Here is a 19,483-nt window from a genome sequence, read left to right on the forward strand (position 1 = left end):
GGTGTTTTTATGTTCTAGTTCTTCTCATCTGTTACATAAACTGATAAACAAATGGAAAGTTGGTTTTTGACTTTCATTATTAGGTCTTACTCTGACAAATGTTATTAACTACATAGGTGCAAAATTCAGTAATACTCACATGTCAAACTTTCTCAATTACATGTTGAATATCCTTTTTTTTTGGTTTTACCAGGGTCCTCACTATAAGGAAGCACTCAAGATTCTTAAGCTGGTTGTCACACGTTCCTCAACACTTGTTGCACCTCCTACAGCTCTGCATCCTCCTCACTGGGAAAATAGTGCTAATTCACCACACCCTTCTTTTGCAGACGGCGAAATATTCACAAAAAAAGAACTGCCAGGTAATGTGATTTTTAAGTAAATAGTTCAACAAACAGTGCAGGCTATATTATGTCAGCTTGTTTGTAAGTTATTCTCATGTTCGTTGACATCAGATTTCACTTAGTGTGCCTTCTGTTTTACACAAATAGTAACAGAGATAAGTGTGAAAATACAAGTATAACTTTATATATTAAAAACAAAGATTCCAAGACTTACCAAGCGGGAAAGCGCCGGTAGACAGGCACAATAAAATAACACACAAGCACACACACAAAATTTCTAGCTTTCGCAACCAACAGTTGCTTCTTCAGGAAAGAGGGAAGGAGAGGGAAAGATGAAAGGATGTGGGTTTTAAGGGAGATGGTAAGGAGTCATTCCAATCACGGGAGTGGAAAGACTTATCATAGGGAGAAAAAAGGACAGGTGTACACTCGCACGCACACACACACATATCCATCCGCACATACACAGACCCGCACGTCCAGGGCCTCACTGCACTGGAGCACTTCCTTTCACGCCGATCACCTGCCACCCTACCTAAAACCTCTTTTCTCATCACCTTAGCCAGCTTCATCCTGACCCACAACTTCTTCACTTTTGAAGGCCAGACATACGAACAATTAAAGGGAACAGCCATGGGTACCAGGATGGCCCCCTCATATGCCAACCTATTTATGGGTCGCTTAGAGGAAGCCTTCTTGGTTACCCAAGTCTGCCAACCCAAAGTTTGGTACAGATTTATTGATGACATCTTCATGATCTGGACTCACAGTGAAGAAAAGCTCCAGAATTTCCTCTCCAACCTCAACTCCTTTGGTTCCATCAGATTCACCTGGTCCTACTCCAAATCCCATGCCACTTTCCTTGATGTTGACTTCCATCTGTCCAATGGCCAGCTTCACACATCCGTCCACATCAAACCCACCAACAAGCAACAGTACCTCCATTATGACAATTGCCACCCATTCCATATCAAACGGTCCCTTCCCTACAGCTTAGGCCTTCATGGCAAACGAATCTGCTCCAGTCCTGAATCCCTGAACCATTACACCAACAATCTGAAAACAGCTTTCGTATCCCGCAACTACCCTCCCGACCTGGTACAGAAGCAAATAACCAGAGCCACTTCCTCATCCCCTCAAACCCAGAACCTGTCACAGAAGAACCCCAAAAGTGCCCCACTTGTGACAGGATACTTCCCGGGACTGGATCAGACTCTGAATGTGGCTCTCCAGCAGAGATACGACTTCCTAAAATCCTGCCCCGAAATGAGATCCATCCTTCATGAAATCCTCCCCACTCCACCAAGAGTGTCTTTCCGCTGTCCACCTAACCTTCGTAACCTTTTGGTTCATCCCTATGAAATCCCCAAACCACCTTCCCTACCCTCTGGCTCCTACCCTTGTAACCGCCCCCGGTGTAAAACCTGTCCTATGCACCCTCACACCACCACCTACTCCAGTCCTGTAACCTGGAAGGTGTACACGATCAAAGACAGAGCCACGTGTGAAAGCACCCACGTGATTTACCAACTGACCTGCCTACACTGTGACGCTTTCTATGTGGGAATGACCAGCAACAAACTGTCCCTTCACATTAATGGACACAGGCAGACAGTGTTTGTTGGTAATGAGGATCACCCTGTGGCTAAACATGCCTTGGTGCACGGCCAGCACATCTTGGCACAGTGTTACACTGTCTAAGTTATCGGAATACTTCTCACTAACACCAACCTGTCTGAACTCCGGAGATGGGAACTTGCCCTTCAGTATATCCTCTCTTCTTGATATCCGCCAGGCCTCAACCTCCGCTAATTTCAAGTTGCCGCCGCTCATATCTCACCTGTCTTTCAACAACTTCTTTGCCTCTGTAAAAGGTGTCTGTTCATGTGCGGATGGATATGTGTGTGTGTGTGTGTGTGTGTGTGTGCGAGTGTTCACCTGTCCTTTTTTCCCCCTACGGTAAGTCTTTCCACTCCCGGGATTGGAATGACTCCTTACCCTCTCCCTTAAAACCCACATCCTTTCATCTTTCCCTCTCCTTCCCTCTTTCCTGAAGAAGCAACCGTTGGTTGCGAAAGCTAGAAATTTTGCGTGTGTGTTTGTGTGTTATTTTATTGTGCCTGTCTACCGGCGCTTTCCCACTTGGTAAGTCTTGGAATCTTTGTTTTTAATATATTTTTCCAATGTGGAAGTTTATTTCTATTTTATTTACAAGTATAACTTTAGATACATAGAGGTAAAACACAACCATAAAATAACAGAAAGAGCCCTCAGGAGCATTTAATGCAGTTTTAACAAACTAGCATCATTGCTAAAAAAAATATATACAGCATAAGTGAAAGTACTCAGTGACAGGCACTGGCACACTGAACACAGAGAGAAGTGAGTAATCAGATGGACAGACTAAGAAAGCAGCAAACTTGAGCTAATAAATCAACCAGTTGAATCTGCAGATATCATTCCAGAAGTGGTATTGTATTAGAGCCTTTTACTTAATAGAAAATCAGACTGTAATATAATGATGTATATACAAATAACACCTGTAACAACCATAAGGAAAGGACAGATTGCTACTCATCACATAGAGAAGACACTGTGTCACAGAGAGGCACAATAAAACACAATGTTAAAAATATTCAGCTTTTGGACTAAGTCCTTCATCAGAAGTAAAAAAAAAAAAAAAAAAAAAATGCACACATTCACATGAGCACAACTCTCACACCCACATAGCCACTGTCGTCTTCAGGTACAAAGGCTGGGTCTTATTGTCTGGAGATGAATACTCATTTGTGATAAAAACTTAGCATAAATTTATTTCCTTAATTTTGGGGATGCAAACGTGGACACTGTTGATGGATCTAAGTAAATGCATTAGATTGTTCCTTACAAAATAGGAATAATGGACAGGGTCTCACAGTATGAGTAAATGGTAAAATAGGAAATTGGGGTGGTGTATTTGTTGCAGTAGACAAGAAACTCAATTCCACCAAGCTAGAGATTGAAGATACATGTGAGACTGTTTGGACAAGGCTCAGTATCAAGGGTGGGCATGAAATGATAGTTGAATCCTTCTGTCGCCCACGAGACTCATCTCCTGAAGTAACCGAAAACTTTAAAGAAAACCTCAGTTCACATTTACATAAATTCCCCAGTCATACTGTAATCATCAGTAGAGATTTTAATCACCCTACAGTCAATCGGGAAAATTACAGATTTGTTAATGGTGAGTGTGACAGGATAAGTAACCGAAAACTTTAAAGAAAACCTCAGTTCACATTTACATAAATTCCCCAGTCATACTGTAATCATCAGTAGAGATTTTAATCACCCAACAGTCAATCGGGAAAATTACAGATTTGTTAGTGGTGAGTGTGACAGGATATCTTGTGAAACATTATTGAATGCCCTATCTGAAAACTACATAGAACAGGTAGTTCAGAACCCCATTCATGATGGAAACATACTGGATCTAAGGGCAATTAAGAGACTTGACATCTTTGAGGATGTCCTCATCAACACTCGTATCAGTGGCCCTGACACTGTTATGGCAAGAATAATTACCAAAGTACAAAGGAGAACTAAAAGAAGCAGAAAGATATAAATGGTCAGTAAACTACATAAAAAATCAGTAGGGTCATAGAAATATCATTGAGGAATTTGAAACTTTCAGCACAGAGCAGTAGCATGTAGAGGAACTACGGCTCTAGTTTAAAGGAATAATTGACCATGAACTGGATGGATATGTACCCAGCAGTACAGTTCATAATGAGAGCGATGCCCCACAGTATACAGTCACTGTAAAGAAACTTCCATAGAAACAGAGATTACTGCATAATACGTGTAAAACAAAGCATAGGGTTATAGATAGAGAGATGCTGAATGAAATGTGTTTGGCTGTCGAGAGAGAAATGCATGTATCCTTCAGTGGTTAGCATAGCAGAATATTGTCAAATTATCTTTCATAAAACCCAAAGAAATTGTGGTTGTATGCAAAGTCTATTAGTGGCACCAAAGTTAAGTGTCCAGTCCCTAGCAAATGAGACAGAAACTAAAATTGACGGTAGCAAAGTGAAGTCTAAAATGCGTAACTCCACTTTCAAATGCTCCTTTTATTATTATTAACTTGATTGGCCACATTGGACCACTTGAGTCATTCCATGTTCACTTTCTCTTTGAAGATTCGACTACTTGCTTCTTGCACTCAGCCCAGAACTTTTTCATTCGTTCAGAATCTGGGTCAGTCTCACAATAGACAGTTTCATTAGGGAGTATTCTCCAGACTCTATCAACCTGGTATTTTTTATTGATGCATGTTCTGATAATTCTTCATTCAGTCTTGAGGAGTTGATCGGTTCTTCATTCATTTTAAATTTGGAACAGAGTTTCACAAGCATAAGTTGCTTCCAGGAGAGTTACAGTTTTGTAATGTTGGATCTTAGTGTCTATTGACTGGCATTTCTTATTATATGTTGATCAGGTCAGAAATTGTGTTTTTTTCATGTTGTTGGTTGTCTTTATCCATGTTGCTTTCTCACCCAAGTTGTGCAAAATAATTTCTTCAAGATAGTTAAATGTAGAACTATGTTAATTGTTGATCATTTATGAAGATTTTATCTATGCAAAGAGGTTTCACGGGCACAATTTCAGTTTTCTAAAAGGATATTCGTAATCCTATTTTTTAAGAAATTTTCTGGAGATTTGTGATCTGAGCACAAACGTTTTCCATGTCAAAGGCTAAGAGATCTAAATCATCAGCAAACCTGAGGCAGTTTGCTCTTATTACTGGTTTTCCTCCAATTCAGATTTTACATGAATTTTCTTTATGCCAGATTGTCATGATGTAATCGAGGGCCACATTGAAAACAAAAAAAGGGGACAACCCATCACCTTGTCTGAGTCCTGTTGTTATTGTGAAAGCTTTTGACATTTCTCCTCTGAACTTGACCTTTGTATTTGTTTAACGTAAAGTTAGTTACATGAGTCTTGCCAGTTTAGGATGGAGGCCATATGATCCAAGGATTTTTAGAAGTGTGGGTCTATGAACACTACCATATGCTTTTTTTTTTAATCTATGAATGAGATGAATAACTGTTTGTTTCTATATTTGTGATACTCCATTACTAGTTTCAGGCTAAGAATTTGGTGTGAGTAGCTTCTGTATGGTTGAAATCCTCCTTGATGTGCTCCAGGTTTTGTTTCCAGAATATTTTAGATCTGATTATAAATTACGCAGGAGAAAATTTCGTATGTGCAGTCCAGAAGGGTTATTTCTTTGTAATTATCTGGGTTGGTTCTATCTCCTTTTTTAAATAATGAATGAACTATTCCTGAGGTCCAATGCTCTGGAATTTTCTCTGTGATCAACGTTTCAGTTATATGTTGGTGGAGATTTATGACCACAGGTTTTCCAACATTCTTCCAGATTTCTGCTAATACATGGTCTTCACCACATGCCTTGTAATTTTTTAGTTCCTGAATAGCAATCTCAACCTCATTGATAGTTGGAGGATATAGTAGGTCTGGGGTGGTTAAAATAGATGCCTCAGTGTCTACTTGAAATGTTTCCAGTGGGTCATCACAATTTAAAAGTTTGTTGAAAGACTCTGCAAAGATCTCTGCATTTTCTTGATTACTATGTGCCAACTTTTCTGAATTATCTCTCAGCGTCAATATTGGGAACTCATACTTTTTAAGATATCTCCCAAAGGTTTTGTAATAATCTCTTGACTGTTTCTTGGGGAAGTTCTCTTCTACCTTTTCTAGGATATTTTTAAGATGTTCGTGTTTTGTCTGTCTGATGATTTTATGGATTGACATTCTTTGCTTAATTAGTTCTAGATGTGATTCTTCAGACTTTTGGGCTTGATGCTTTATCCAAGCTTGGTGTCTTCTTTCTGATGACTGGTCATGTTCTTCATTCCACCACTCATGTTTCTTCATGGGATTTATTGGAGCCAACTCATCTGGTATGGATTTTAATTTGGTGGTTAATTCTTCTAGCGTATTATAGTTGATAGATCCTTCACCTGATTTCCTAGTGTATGCTTCATTTTTTCTTAAGATGGTTGGGTCAAATTTTCTTCCATTTTTTTCTGAGATCTTTTTTTACCATTGGTGTTAATTTTATTTTGATCTTTGCAACATAGTGGTCAGACCCTGAGTCTTCATCTCTTAAAACATTGACATTGCAGATTTCACAATGGTGAAATTTATCCTCGCATACATGGTCCAGTTGCCAGTCACCCTTTCAGAAATCAGGGTGTTTCCAGGATTTTAATTTCTGAGGTTTCCATTTAAAACATGTTGATTTTGAGACCAGGTTATGGCTTCTACAAGTTTCAATTAACCTTTGACCACTTTTGTTGGTCCATTTATGTGCTGGCCATTTTCCAATATCATCTCTGTATTTTCCTTCTTGCCCCAGATGAGCACTGACATCACCTAGGAGAATTTTTATGTTTGATGGAGGAATGTTGGTTAAGACTTGATCCAGTAGATCACAAAATTTCTGTTTTTCCCCTTTGCCGTTCAGAGTATTATTTTTATGATTGGTGAGAGCATATGCATTGATAATTGTGTATGTCTTATTTAGAGATTTCAAGGTTAGAGTTGCAAGTCTGGGAGACTGAGACTTGAATTCTATGATAGAGTCAATAATTTTGAGATCTATAAGAAATCCCTTGTTAAATTGTGGACAGTTTTTCCTGGAATTCCTTTTCAAAGTCGGTATCCCTGAGCTCCCATAGGGTCTTGATCACTGTTTTTGATTTCTTGAAGAGCCATAATTACAATTTTGTGTTGCTTCATGATATCAGTGATGACTTTAATTTTCCAGCTTGTCACAAGGAGTTAACATTGTGTGTTGAGAAGAGTGAGATTTGTTTAGGCTTAATCCTTTGATGTTTTTCGGTTTGTACCGACTGTTGATTTTTTAGGTGCTCCGACCCATCATTATCTTTTGAATGACAGCACACCAAATCCGAATGCTGTCTTTCCTACAATTTATGGTTGCAGTCGGTGGAATTATTCTTCAAAAGACTGTTCATGGTCGACTGTCAAAGATGTCACCCTAGTGTGATGATAAATCCTCGAATTACAATTAAGAATGTTACTCAGAAAGGTGATGATGAAGGATGAAAGATGACTACATGAAATTGTGAAGACAGATAAAATAGAAGGGGTCAGACATTTCAAGAATTGAAGAGCTCGCCCAAAGAAAGAAAAGTGCCATTAAAGGGCGTGAAAATGAAAGGCACCCTAGGCCTCCATACATAATACCATTAGGGTCAGAAAAGAAGAAGAGTTGACCAAAAGAGAGCAGATAGGATAGAGGAGCCTGGCACAAATAAGAGGGAGCAGTGCCAGACCCAGCTTGGGGACCTGTGCTCGTCACGCAAGATGCATGCCCCTGAGCATGCTCCTTTATGAAGGAAAACCTATGAGAGTTGCCCGAGTTTAATCTCGTACCACTATAAAGATGACTGAGATAAGTATTAGTGTTAGTGGTGTTGAGAAACAGCTGAAATCGTTAAAATTGTGAAAATTGTGATCGAATCCCTCTCAGAGTCCAATATCCTTGACATTGTGTTGTTGTAGAGTCTTAGAGCATATTCTGAGTTCAAACATAATTAGATATCTCAAACAGAATGACCTTCTCTATGCCAGCCAGCATGGATTCCAAAAGTGTAGATCATGTGAAACCTTTCTGACACGATCTACTGGAAGCTTTGGATCAAGGCAGGCAGGTAGCTGCAGTATTTTTTTTGATTTCCAAAACACATTTGACTCAGTCCACTTTGTCAAATGTATGTGGGATTTCAAGTGAAATTTGTGATTGGATTGAGGACTTTCTGGTAGGAAGGACACAGCATGTTATCTTGGATGGAGAATCATCGTAGATGTAGAAGTGCCCAAGGGAAGTGTGTTGAGACCCTTGCTGTTCATGTTGTATATTAATGAACTTGGAGACAATATTAACAGTAACCTTAGGCTTTTTGCATATGATGCAGTTTTGATGAAGTAATATCTGAAAGAAGCTGCATAAATATTCATTCAGATCTTGATAAGATTTCAAAGGGGTGCAAAGATTGACAACTTGCTTTAAGTGTCAAAAATGTAAAGTTGTGCACTTCATAAAATGAAAAAAAGCATAGTGTCCTATGACTATAATATCAATGAGCCAGTATTGAAATCAGCCAACTCATACAGATACCTTGGTGTGACACTGTGTAGAAATGTGAAATGGAATTATCACATAGGCTCAGTCATGGGTAAAGCAGGTAGTAGTTTTCAGTTTATTGGTAGAATACTGGAAAAGTGCAATCAGTCTACAGAGAAGATTGCTACAAATCACTCATGTGATGAATTCTAGAATATTGCTCAAGTGTGTGTGCCCTTAAAAAATCAGACTGACAGGGGATATTGAACATACACAGAGCAGAGCAGCATGAATGGTCACAGGTTTGTTTGACCCAGGGGAGAGTTTTACCGAAAGATGGACTATGTGGCTAGCATTTTATATGGTCAGATTCTGTTTTTGAAGCTGTAAAGACTGTGGCTAGTCCTAGCTGGGTCAGGTTTTCATGAATATGGTATGCAGACTTTTGTTCATCATTGAAAAAAGTGAATTACAAAGGGTGGTGATTATGTGGAAAATTGACAGCATATATATAGTTGAAAACTTGCTCTGTTTAATTTAGATATTATATTTTCTGTATCTGTTGTAGTTTCTAGGAAAATAAATGGGAAATTTAATTTTTGAATGAGGCTTGTATAATCTAGGTTATAATTGTGCATCTTGTGTAACTGTGGCTGCATGCACAGTAGTTCAGTCTACAGGTTTAAAAAGACAGGAGCAAGTGCTGGAGTGTCAGCCACGGACTCACTCCAAAGATGGCTGGACAGTATTCAGCTGAAATATTAGAAGAAGAAGAAGTTGAATTTATGCGGCTGCATGCCTGACATTTTATGGAATAGGTTATAATTCATTGCTATCTTCAGCATCACAGTTTGAAGAAAAAACTTGTCACCTCGATGTTACTACAGTTTTGAAAGGACTGTCAATTTTTAGCATAATCTCTTTTATTTTGTTTGTTTTCTTAAGTTAAATGTTATTCAGATTTTCTTTTGTCATTGCAGATGATATTCTACTGAGACTGTGTTTGTCTTATCACTGTTTATGTGAACAGTAATATCAAAGGAACACAGCTTCTGAATATGTTTTCTCATTGCTTTTTGCACACTTTATGTAGTTGTCATTTAAATTGCAATTTATGTATGCTTCAAAAAAGTTAATTTTTAAAAATCTGAATTAGTTTAATTTCCTTTTCCTTTTCCTAGGCAGAACAATGGAGTTCACATTTGATTTGTCTCAGACTCCAATCATAGGACGTAGATTTCTGACGAAGATTGAGGAAAAAAATAATCAGGGAGAAGGAGCAGCATCATCACCACGTCGCTCTGTGTCACTATCTCCTGCAGATAATACAGGGGTAGCTGGCTGGAAGAGACCCTGGATGTCACAGGTTTCCATCTTTATTTTCTATATCATCATATCCAATCATTGTTGTCTTCCATTGTGCTCCAAGAATTAATCTCTGAGGCTATTTTAGAAACTAAAAGGGAATGAAACTAAATTTTTCTGTGTACTTGATATGATATTAAAATCTTCTACCTATTTGATATGGTATTGTAATATAGTGAGGTGACAAAAATCACAGCCTATATCGTGTCACAACTTCTTTTGACTGGTGTAGTGCAGCAACTCAATGTGGCCTGGACTCAACAAGTCATTGGGAGTCCCCTACAGAAACACTGAACATTCCATAATTGTGAAGGTGTTGCTGGTGCAGGATTTTGCGCACAAACTGACCTCCAGATTATGTCCCATAAATGTACAATGGGATTCATGTTGGGTGATCTCAGAGGCCAAATCATACACTCAAACTGTCCAAAATGTCCTTCAAATCAGTTGTGAACAATTATGGCCCAGTCATCAAATGAAGGCCCTTCAGCCACTGCATTGTCCATGGTGAGAATTAATGCCATAAATGTGGCATTCTCAGCACACTCTTTACACTGTTGATCTTGGAATATGAAATTCCCCAACAATTTCTGAAATGGAATGTCTTTTGCCTTTAGCTCCAACTACTATTCCACATACAAAGCCTGCCGTACAGCCATAATTGTTTTGGAAACCTTTTCACATGTATCACACGAGTACAAATGACAGCTCTGCCAATGCACTGCCCTTTTATATCTTGTGAATGTATTACTATCACATCTGTATATGTGCATATTGCTATCCCATGAAGTTTGTCACCTCAGTGTATGAAACTACCTTAAAGTGCCTCTTATTCATCAGTGCTGATATACATTAACTGTAGCACAAGACTGCAATGATGTCATTAGTGACTGCCTAATGCTTATGAGTATTGTTTATTTGGTTTCTTTCACTGCAAGAACAACTTACCATTCATTACTGTCACTATCCATAATTGTTTCCTTGTGTGATATGCAGTAAAATTCATAGTGTGATGTGATGTGATTTATATTGGATGGTGCATGTAGTTCAAAAGATTTAAAAACACATTCTTTGCCAGGATACACCAGTTCAATTCACAACTTTCAGTTTTAATTTTGTAAATCCAAAGATTATTTTTGTCCGTCTCTCTCTCTCTCTCTCTCTCTCTCTCTCTCTCTCTCTCTCTCTCTCTCTCTCTCTCTTTTTAATAAGGTTAATGAAGTGTCTTAGGATATGTAAAAGTTTAATATTGAAGCATTTTTATGAGATTCTGAAATTAAGCAGAAAAATATTAATAACATATCCTCATTCATATATTTGTAGTCTGTAAGATCATCTTCTGTCACATAAATTCAATACTAATTACAGTATTCCTTTGGTGAACTAAGTAATTTAGCCACTCAATGTAATTTTCTTGTATTTTTCACTCAGGTCATCAGTAGACTGATCTGTTTTTTAATAAACTTTTGTACTGTTTTTCTCTTCAGAGCCGTGTGAGGGAGTGTCTCGTGAACCTACTTACAACATGTGGTCAGCGAGTTGGCTTGCCAAAAAGTCCTTCTGTAAGAATTCAAATGCTTTACTATTTTGTATTCAACACCATTCTTTATATTATCTATCATGCTCTGTTTATGTTTGTAACTTATCATCTGGATCAACAAAAATCTAAACTTTGGTGTTCTGCTACATAAACTGCATCCATCTTCGTGCAACATTGCTTTGCTAATTGTGAAATGATTACCTTGGTACCATATTTATAAAGTCAATAGCACTTTTCATTTAATTCTATTTGGATGAGTTGTCAGTGATGGTTCCCAAATTTTCTGAAAAATTTGAGTAAAAGGATTGAGTCCATTAATAGTTAAGGCATCATATTTGTTGAGTTTGCAATATTGTTAAGATAGTACAATACTGTATTTTACATTTCTTAGTTTTGTACATTTAGAACACTACACTACAAACACACACACACACACACACACACACACACACACACACACACACACACACTCACTCACTCACTCACTCACTCACTCTACTATATTGATTTTTTCTGAAATGTGAAGGACGAGACACTCTTCAGTCAGATTTTAGTAAAGTGTTCTCAAACCTGTATGTTTATTATCGACATTTATTTGTGTGTATTATTCTTTTGTATGGAATGAACTTGCTCCCATGTTTATTTTGAGATGAAGAACAGTTTCTTAGAATACTTGTGGAATTGTAGGTTCTCAGTTTCTTAATCAGTTGTGTAATTAAGTGTTCCATTTCTTTTCTCCAGATGTATCCGTACATTTGTCAGTTGCACGATACGATGTTATTGATCCAAAATAAATGACAAACAATTTTGTGTGTGTGTGTGTGTGGGTGGGTGGGTGGGGGTGGGGGGGGGGGGGGAGATGTTTACTTTGTTGAATTATTTAGATTATCCCACCATAACATGTCACTGACATACTTTATAGAACCAACCATAAGCTATCATGTAATTTATTGTTGCTGTTTTCATGAACTTTGCTTCCATAAATGAGTCCCTTCTTGTAGTTTATAGATACTGTTAGGGTTACCTGCTGTAAGAGTATTTTACTATATGTGAATTGTAAGTCCCTCAGTTGCTGATAAAAATAATGTTATCTAAAGGTTTGTTTCATGTGCAGTGATATGAGAAACACAACTTATATCTCCATTTTACTACATTGTACTCGAAAGTTTCATCTAATCAGTACCCCTATACTTTTCCTCAGCAAGAGGCTCAATCAAAATGAAACCAAGAGTAATTTTACACTACAAGAAATAAGCACAAAAACAGAGCAAAACAAAACAGCATGTTTCATTTCTGGTAATGCTTTAAAAAACATAGACATGGAATTCATATAGTGTTCAATTTGATTTTCATTCAGTTGCACACATTAACTCTGTAAAAATAACACACATTAAAACAGTATTTTTTGTGGCTTTTATGCCTCATGCTAGATTTCCACTCACTTCAACGGCTTTCCCTAAGCACTTGTGCTACCATTCATTCACGCATGATAGACTTGATAAAACTCTTCTGCACACTTCATCTCAGAATACTTTTTCTTATCTTCTGGAACCTCTTAATTATATTTTTATTTTATTTTGAAATTTAAGAAAACAGTTTCTTCGAACACCATACAGATCACTGTTCGTTAAGTAAGAGTAAGGACCAATGTGTGACTGTCATAGTAATAAACTCTTCATGGACATATTTTCATGAGAAAACTAAAACCAATGCATCAATTTTATTGCTAAAACATTTTTTACACTTAAGGAAAGCTAACTCTGTATAAATAAAATAAAAAGCACACACTCTAAGGTACCTGTGCTAGCAATAAATAAACTTTACAAATTATTCTGAAAGTGATTACTACCTGTACTGTGCTACTGTTACTAAATCTGGACATTATTTGTCAGTGGGAGACTGTATAGTTGGAACTCATAATCAATAAGCTTGTTCAGTAGAAACAACACAAACATGCAGTACCTCCATGCAGCTACAGTGCCATCAAGTGCTAATTTACATTTGTCTGCAGATATGGTACTACCCTATAATGCATAAATTATTCCTCAAGTGAGATGATTCATGAGTAACAATGCACTGTCTAATAGGAGGACCATCTCAAACCTCACGCCTTCCTCCATTATTTTTAGTTGGCCATGACTCTAATAAACACATTGACAAAGCACTTAAATTACTTCAACTTATATGTTGTTGACATCCTGGCACTCTAAATACTGTTATGAATAACCCCTAAACAAGGTGTTACAGTGGTAAGACACTGAACCCACACTCAGAAAATGGCAGTTCCAGTATCCAGTAGCCATTTAGATTTAGGTTTTCTTAAATATATTTAAGGCCCATGCTGGGATGGTTCTCTGAAAAGGGCACGACTGATTTCCTTCTCTACCCTGCAACGATTTTATCTCATCATTGACAGGATATTAAACTCTGAGCTTTCTTCCTTCTTTTCATGAATAACCTTTGTTCTCACCTGTACACAAAATTACTCTTTACTGAAAAATTACCTCATCCTCATCTTTGTTATCTACTTTCTTCTTAATTTCAAGAGCTGTGCTGCACTTGTCCTCTCTAAAGTTATATTTTCATACAATGACAAAACATATTCATGATATACTAATTTTTTTCTTTATAGTGTGGATTCTCTTTATGGCAACTGTCTGCTATTGACTGCCCCATACAGTTACTTAAGATTTTCTATGATATATCATGAGAAAGTGAGATTTACATATCTACTGTCTACTTTGTTGAGGATTTCTTGAGTTGAAACTTTAAGTCTGTTATCACCATTTCATATTTATCACAACAAACAAATATGTAAGTATTTATTCATGCTTCTCAAATGAAATACACTTTTATTTTATCCTTTAAACACCTTTCTGTCCAAAATTCTTTCCACTTAATATTGTTATCCTCAGCGTGTTTTTTGTTCATTATGTATTATTTTATCTTTCACTATGTGCTCCGCAGTTAGTTCCTAGTTGACTGCAATTGCTACAGTCACTTCCATGTTCATATTTTGTCTTTAGATACATTATCTATACAGCATGGTTGCTTCTTTAATTTCTCCAGTTAGTGGCCAAAATCAAACATTTTGGAACTAAATTTGATTACTATAGTCTTCACCAGGTTTCATCTTGGTACTATTTTTAAAGTTCTAAAGTATATCTACACTCATCAGCAGAAAACACTACCATACATGGAAAAACTTGGAACTAAAATAAGAATATAAGGGGAAAAAAAGTGGAAAACCACATTCAGTAGAGTTGTGAGAGTTGTTCAATAAATGAGGCCTCAGATTTTTTTTCCTTACAGCAATTAATATACATAGGAAAAACCTTTTAGAGGTTTCAGATTTGATGTTTCTTCTCCAAAAGTGTAAAGTTTCAGACAGTTCTGATAGACGGCAGAGCCGTTGTGAACCATCAAAATGGTGTGTACACAAGCCTCTCATTACAAGTGACTTACTATTATTGAATTCTTGGTCCTGGAAAAAGAAGTGGTGAATATCCTCAAGCATTTGTTTGTGATGTGTGGCAATGATACAGTTGTTAGGAGTACTGTTGGCCAGTGGGTAAAGATAGTTAAACCGTCTGGATGTGCAAAAATTTGGCTCGATGATTGACTGCATTCAGGATGTCCTGTCACAGCCACTGCTCCCAATATGGTGAATCACACAGGTGCCATTGTTCATCCAGACTGGCACATCTCTACTTGACTGTTAGCTCTATAGAGCATTGGAAGAAGTGCATGTGCAGTGACTGGGACTCTTGGATCTTCCAAGATTTGCTGAAGATGCATTCCAAATATGCTCACAACGGAACACAAGATTCAGAGAAAAGTCATTTCATCTGAAATGTTGGAGCAGTTTGGGGCCAATGGAGAGGCATCTCTGATGATACAGGTAATTACAGGCCATGAAAGCTGAGTGCTTCACTTAGAACTGGAAACAAACAGGCAGTCACTGGAGTAGCACCATCCACACTCACCAAAGAAGAAATTCAAGTAAGCTCCCTCTGGTGGCAAAGCCATGATGACAGTCTTTTAAAATAGTGATGATATCAGGTATTGAGCGAGATGGCGTAGTGGTTAGACACTGGACTCGCATTCGGGAGGACGACGGTTCAATCCCGCATCAAGCAGTTTTCCGTGATTTCCCTTAATCACTTCAGGCAAATGCCGTGATGGTTCCTTTCAAAGGGCATGGCCAACTTCCATCCCCATCCTTCCCTAATCCTATGATACTGATGACCTCACTGTCTGGTCTCCTTCTCCAAAACAACCCAACCCAATCCAATGGAAGGTGAAAGGAAGTGATGATATCATAAGAGGTATATGTGATAACCGAACAAACTCGGTAACCAGCCTGACAAGAATCCAAAAGAAATCTTGTTCCAACACAACAATGCTTACCCACACACAGGTCTCAGAACCTGAAAACATATGATCAAATTGAATTGGACCTCATTGCGTCGCCCATCCTATAACCCAAACCTAGCATCCTTAAAGTTCCAAGTGTTTGGACCACTTAAGAATTCTCTGCTTGGGACACACTTTGAAGATGATAAGAGCATAATTCATACAGTGAAGATATGGGTAAAATCAAAGGAAAAAAGCTTTTAGCAAAAGGGACTGCACGCTCTTCCACACCTCTGGCATAGTGCTATAGAGTGTAATGGAGACTGTTTAGCCAAATAGTACATGTAAAAGTAATGTTAACTGATATTGTCACTAGATTCTAACTCCTGAGAATAACTATGTTCTGAGAAAAACATTGTGGGGTGTTATTTCATGAACAACCCTCATACATTTGATCTGTGGAAGTTCCAGATCAGGTGTATGTATTCTTTAAGAATACATGGAGATCTTCGTATATACATGTCTTTCAGTATATTAAAATTGTGTTGTGTGTGTCCTAACTTTCTGAAAGATTATACAGCAGATGAGATCTGTGTTGTGGAAATGATATATGTAGAGCGGACTTTTAATACATGATATTTTTTATTTGTTTTCCATATTCTGATGGTGGTTGTCTGCCTGTATCTAGGATGGTTTTATAAACGCAATTACCAAGGTAAAACCAATACTTCTTGCAATACCACTATGCCTACTCCACTGTCTGTAAAATTGTTTGTTTTTAAAACCAGCTTTCATTGCTAAACACAGCATGAGTTCTCTCATTTTGTGTTCTATTAAGAAGTGAAATGTGTCTCATATTTCCACAAACACTCCGCGAAGGCCTGCATATCACAGATCTCAGTCACAATATATGTTCTACTTTCTGTTTTGTTGGTAAAAGTCTTTAGTTTTATGTTTTCAGTGTTGTTTTTATTAGCATAATACATGCTTCAGCAAAGATCCAGATTTTCTGACTTTCAAGGCTATTTGGGACCACAAAGTCTCATTTATATGCTTTCAGTACCTATTATTTTTAATTTGCTATAGATAATGTTGAGTAAAATAATTGTTAATTTTTGTTTGATTTTGCTGCATAAATGAAAACGTGTCAGAACTGTGTTATCTTCATTTTATGTATAAGGATATAAAAGTTTGCAAAATACAGCTTCTCTTGGAATGGCAACAAGCCTCATCTTCACTACACATTAAATTGGCTGTGCACACATAGTAACAATGGCACTTCTCACTTACATATCACCAATCACATTATTTTCTGCTAGAAAAAGAAGTCACTACAGATGTATATCTTTACCAAGTAAATGAAGTAGCACATGCATTCTTTAAGACAGGGTTATCAATAGTATAACAAGGGAGACTTTCAAACATATCCCTTCATTTTTTTTTCATGACGGCAATTAATCAGTGCAGCTATTACAGTATCAGTGTTACTGTGCTTTAAACACGTTAATTATATTTTAGCAAACCTAAACAAGTCCTGGTGACACAATTGTCAACATACTGATAGCTTACTATGTAAATAATATAAGAGAAACTTTTAACAGTAAGGCCAGCTTACAAGGCCATCTTCAGACATTTACTGAGCATTGTCACCAAAGAAGTTACAATGTTTGCAAACAACATTGGAAGAGAAGTAACATGTCTAGACTGAAGCAGAAACAGTTTCTATGTAGGCATGCTGTTCCTGTTTTGTGTTAAAGGTTTTCCTGTTTGCTCCATTTTTATTTATTTACTGTTTTTTTTTTAATTTTTCATTGCATTACCACCACACTGTCAAAGATGTTACTTACTGTATGTTTCTGCTTCAGTCTAGACGTGTTACTTCTCTTCCAATATTGTTTGCAAACATTGTTAGGCAAGATGGTCAGTGCATTCATGGTAAAATACCTCTTCATGTGAAACAAATCACCGACCATGAATGTATTTCTTCAGAGCTTCAAAAATATGGAAATTGCATGGGGAGTGATCAAGACTGTTTGGAGAATGTGTAAAGGCTTCCCAGTGAAACTTATGCAGCATGAGTGGATCCACATGTTGCCAAGTTTGTTTTGACTGAACTGTAGAACTTTCGCAGGGAAGCCCTTGCACATCTTCCATACAGTCCTGATTTTCCTCCATATGAGTTCCATATTTTTGGAGTCTTGAAGAAAAACATTTATGCCCATTGATTTCCTCTGGATGAAGAGGTGCATACCTGGGTACAATCATTGTGCCATAGGCAATTGCAAACATTTTTCCATGAAGGCACTGACCATCTCGTCTCACAATGGGGTAAATGTATTAACAGTTATGGTGATTAGTTTCAAAATAATAAACAGTTCATTTACTTCTTTCCATTTATCTTGTTTTTATTTGACTGTCCCGTATAGTATGCACTGAATTGTTTCAAACCTAACAATAAATGAAAGGAAAAATTATGGCTTGGTAGAAGCTTTCACTTTTATTTGAAATGTGATGTTTAGAACAATAGGTAGAATACAGTTCACAAAAGTAAATAACAAATTAGTTCTCAAATCTCTCTGTTCATGTGTGGAATATGATGGATACAGAATGAAATGAGTCTGCATTGGAGAGTTTGGTCTCATGAAATTCGCTCATAACAGTGTCTTATGAGGGGTTAGCTCATTGGACTCTAATCCACTTCTGAGTATCCTGATTAAAGTTTTCCATGGTTTCCCTTGACACCAGGTGTAGATGTATGAAAACAGAATTTCCCTACAGATGGAGCTAGCCATCATTGTAGCGCCTGTGAGACCATGTCCGCAGCACCATCTGCTTCCTGTAATGTGTGACAACAAATGTCAACACACAATAACACAAGTTTCACACATCGGCATCTGTTTCAAGCCCATAAACATGTTGAATTTTGTGCCTACAAACTACTGTTTGCGGACAGCATTTAGTTTTCTGTTATAATTTGAAGAAAATTGCTGCAGAATCACATTGATTGCTTGTCAAAGCTTTCGACCAATATGCTCTTGTAAAAACGTCTGTTTCAAGTGGTTCAAAAAAATGCAAAAGTGGTGATATTGATGTGAGAAACAAAGAGTATGGGAAACTACTGAAAAAGTTCAAAGACAACGAATTGCAGGCCATATTGGATGAAGATGATACTCAAATTCAACAGGAACTTGTGGAAAAATTGAATGTGATGCAAAAAATCTGTTTCTCTTTGGTTGAAAGCTATGAGAAAGGTGCAGGAAGTGAGAAAATGGGTTCCACATGAACTGAATGAAAGACAGCAAGCAAACTGAAAGACCACTTCTGAAATGCTGCAGAAGGAAGTCATTTCTCTATTGAATAGTGACAGCTGTTGAAAAATTGATGTATTTTGCGAATTCTAAGCTGTATAAATCATGGATGAATCCAGGCAAACCATTGACATCCACTGCAAGACCAGATTGCTTTGGAAAGAAGACAATGCTCTGTGTGTGGTGGGATCAGAATAGTCTATTACGTGCTGCTAAAACCTGGTGAAACCATTAACACTGATCACTACCAACAGAAAATGATCATTTTAAATTGAGCATTAAGTGAAAAATGACCTCAATATGGAAAAAGACAACAAAAAGTCATATCACTGCATGATAATGCCCCATCACACACACAGAAAAATGGGTCAGGAAAACAATTGAGGCATGCGGTTTATTCTCCAGACTTGGC

General features: G+C 37.4%; 1 protein-coding gene across 2 annotated transcripts in view; it reads left to right on the forward strand.

Moving 5' to 3' along the window:
- The window catches only part of LOC126343774 (protein furry), a 1,073,323-nt gene that overhangs the window by 986,192 nt on the left and 67,648 nt on the right, over nucleotides 1-19,483 (forward strand). For both annotated transcript variants that reach the window (XM_050001966.1, XM_050001967.1), the window contains exons 42-44: nucleotides 194-362; nucleotides 9,684-9,868; nucleotides 11,355-11,429. In XM_050001966.1, the coding sequence (XP_049857923.1) occupies nucleotides 194-362; nucleotides 9,684-9,868; nucleotides 11,355-11,429 (429 nt within the window). The remainder of the gene's footprint in view (nucleotides 1-193; nucleotides 363-9,683; nucleotides 9,869-11,354; nucleotides 11,430-19,483) is intronic.

This window comes from Schistocerca gregaria, chromosome 1 (assembly GCF_023897955.1).
Source record: "Schistocerca gregaria isolate iqSchGreg1 chromosome 1, iqSchGreg1.2, whole genome shotgun sequence".
In the NCBI taxonomy this organism is placed as follows: domain Eukaryota; kingdom Metazoa; phylum Arthropoda; class Insecta; order Orthoptera; family Acrididae; genus Schistocerca; species Schistocerca gregaria.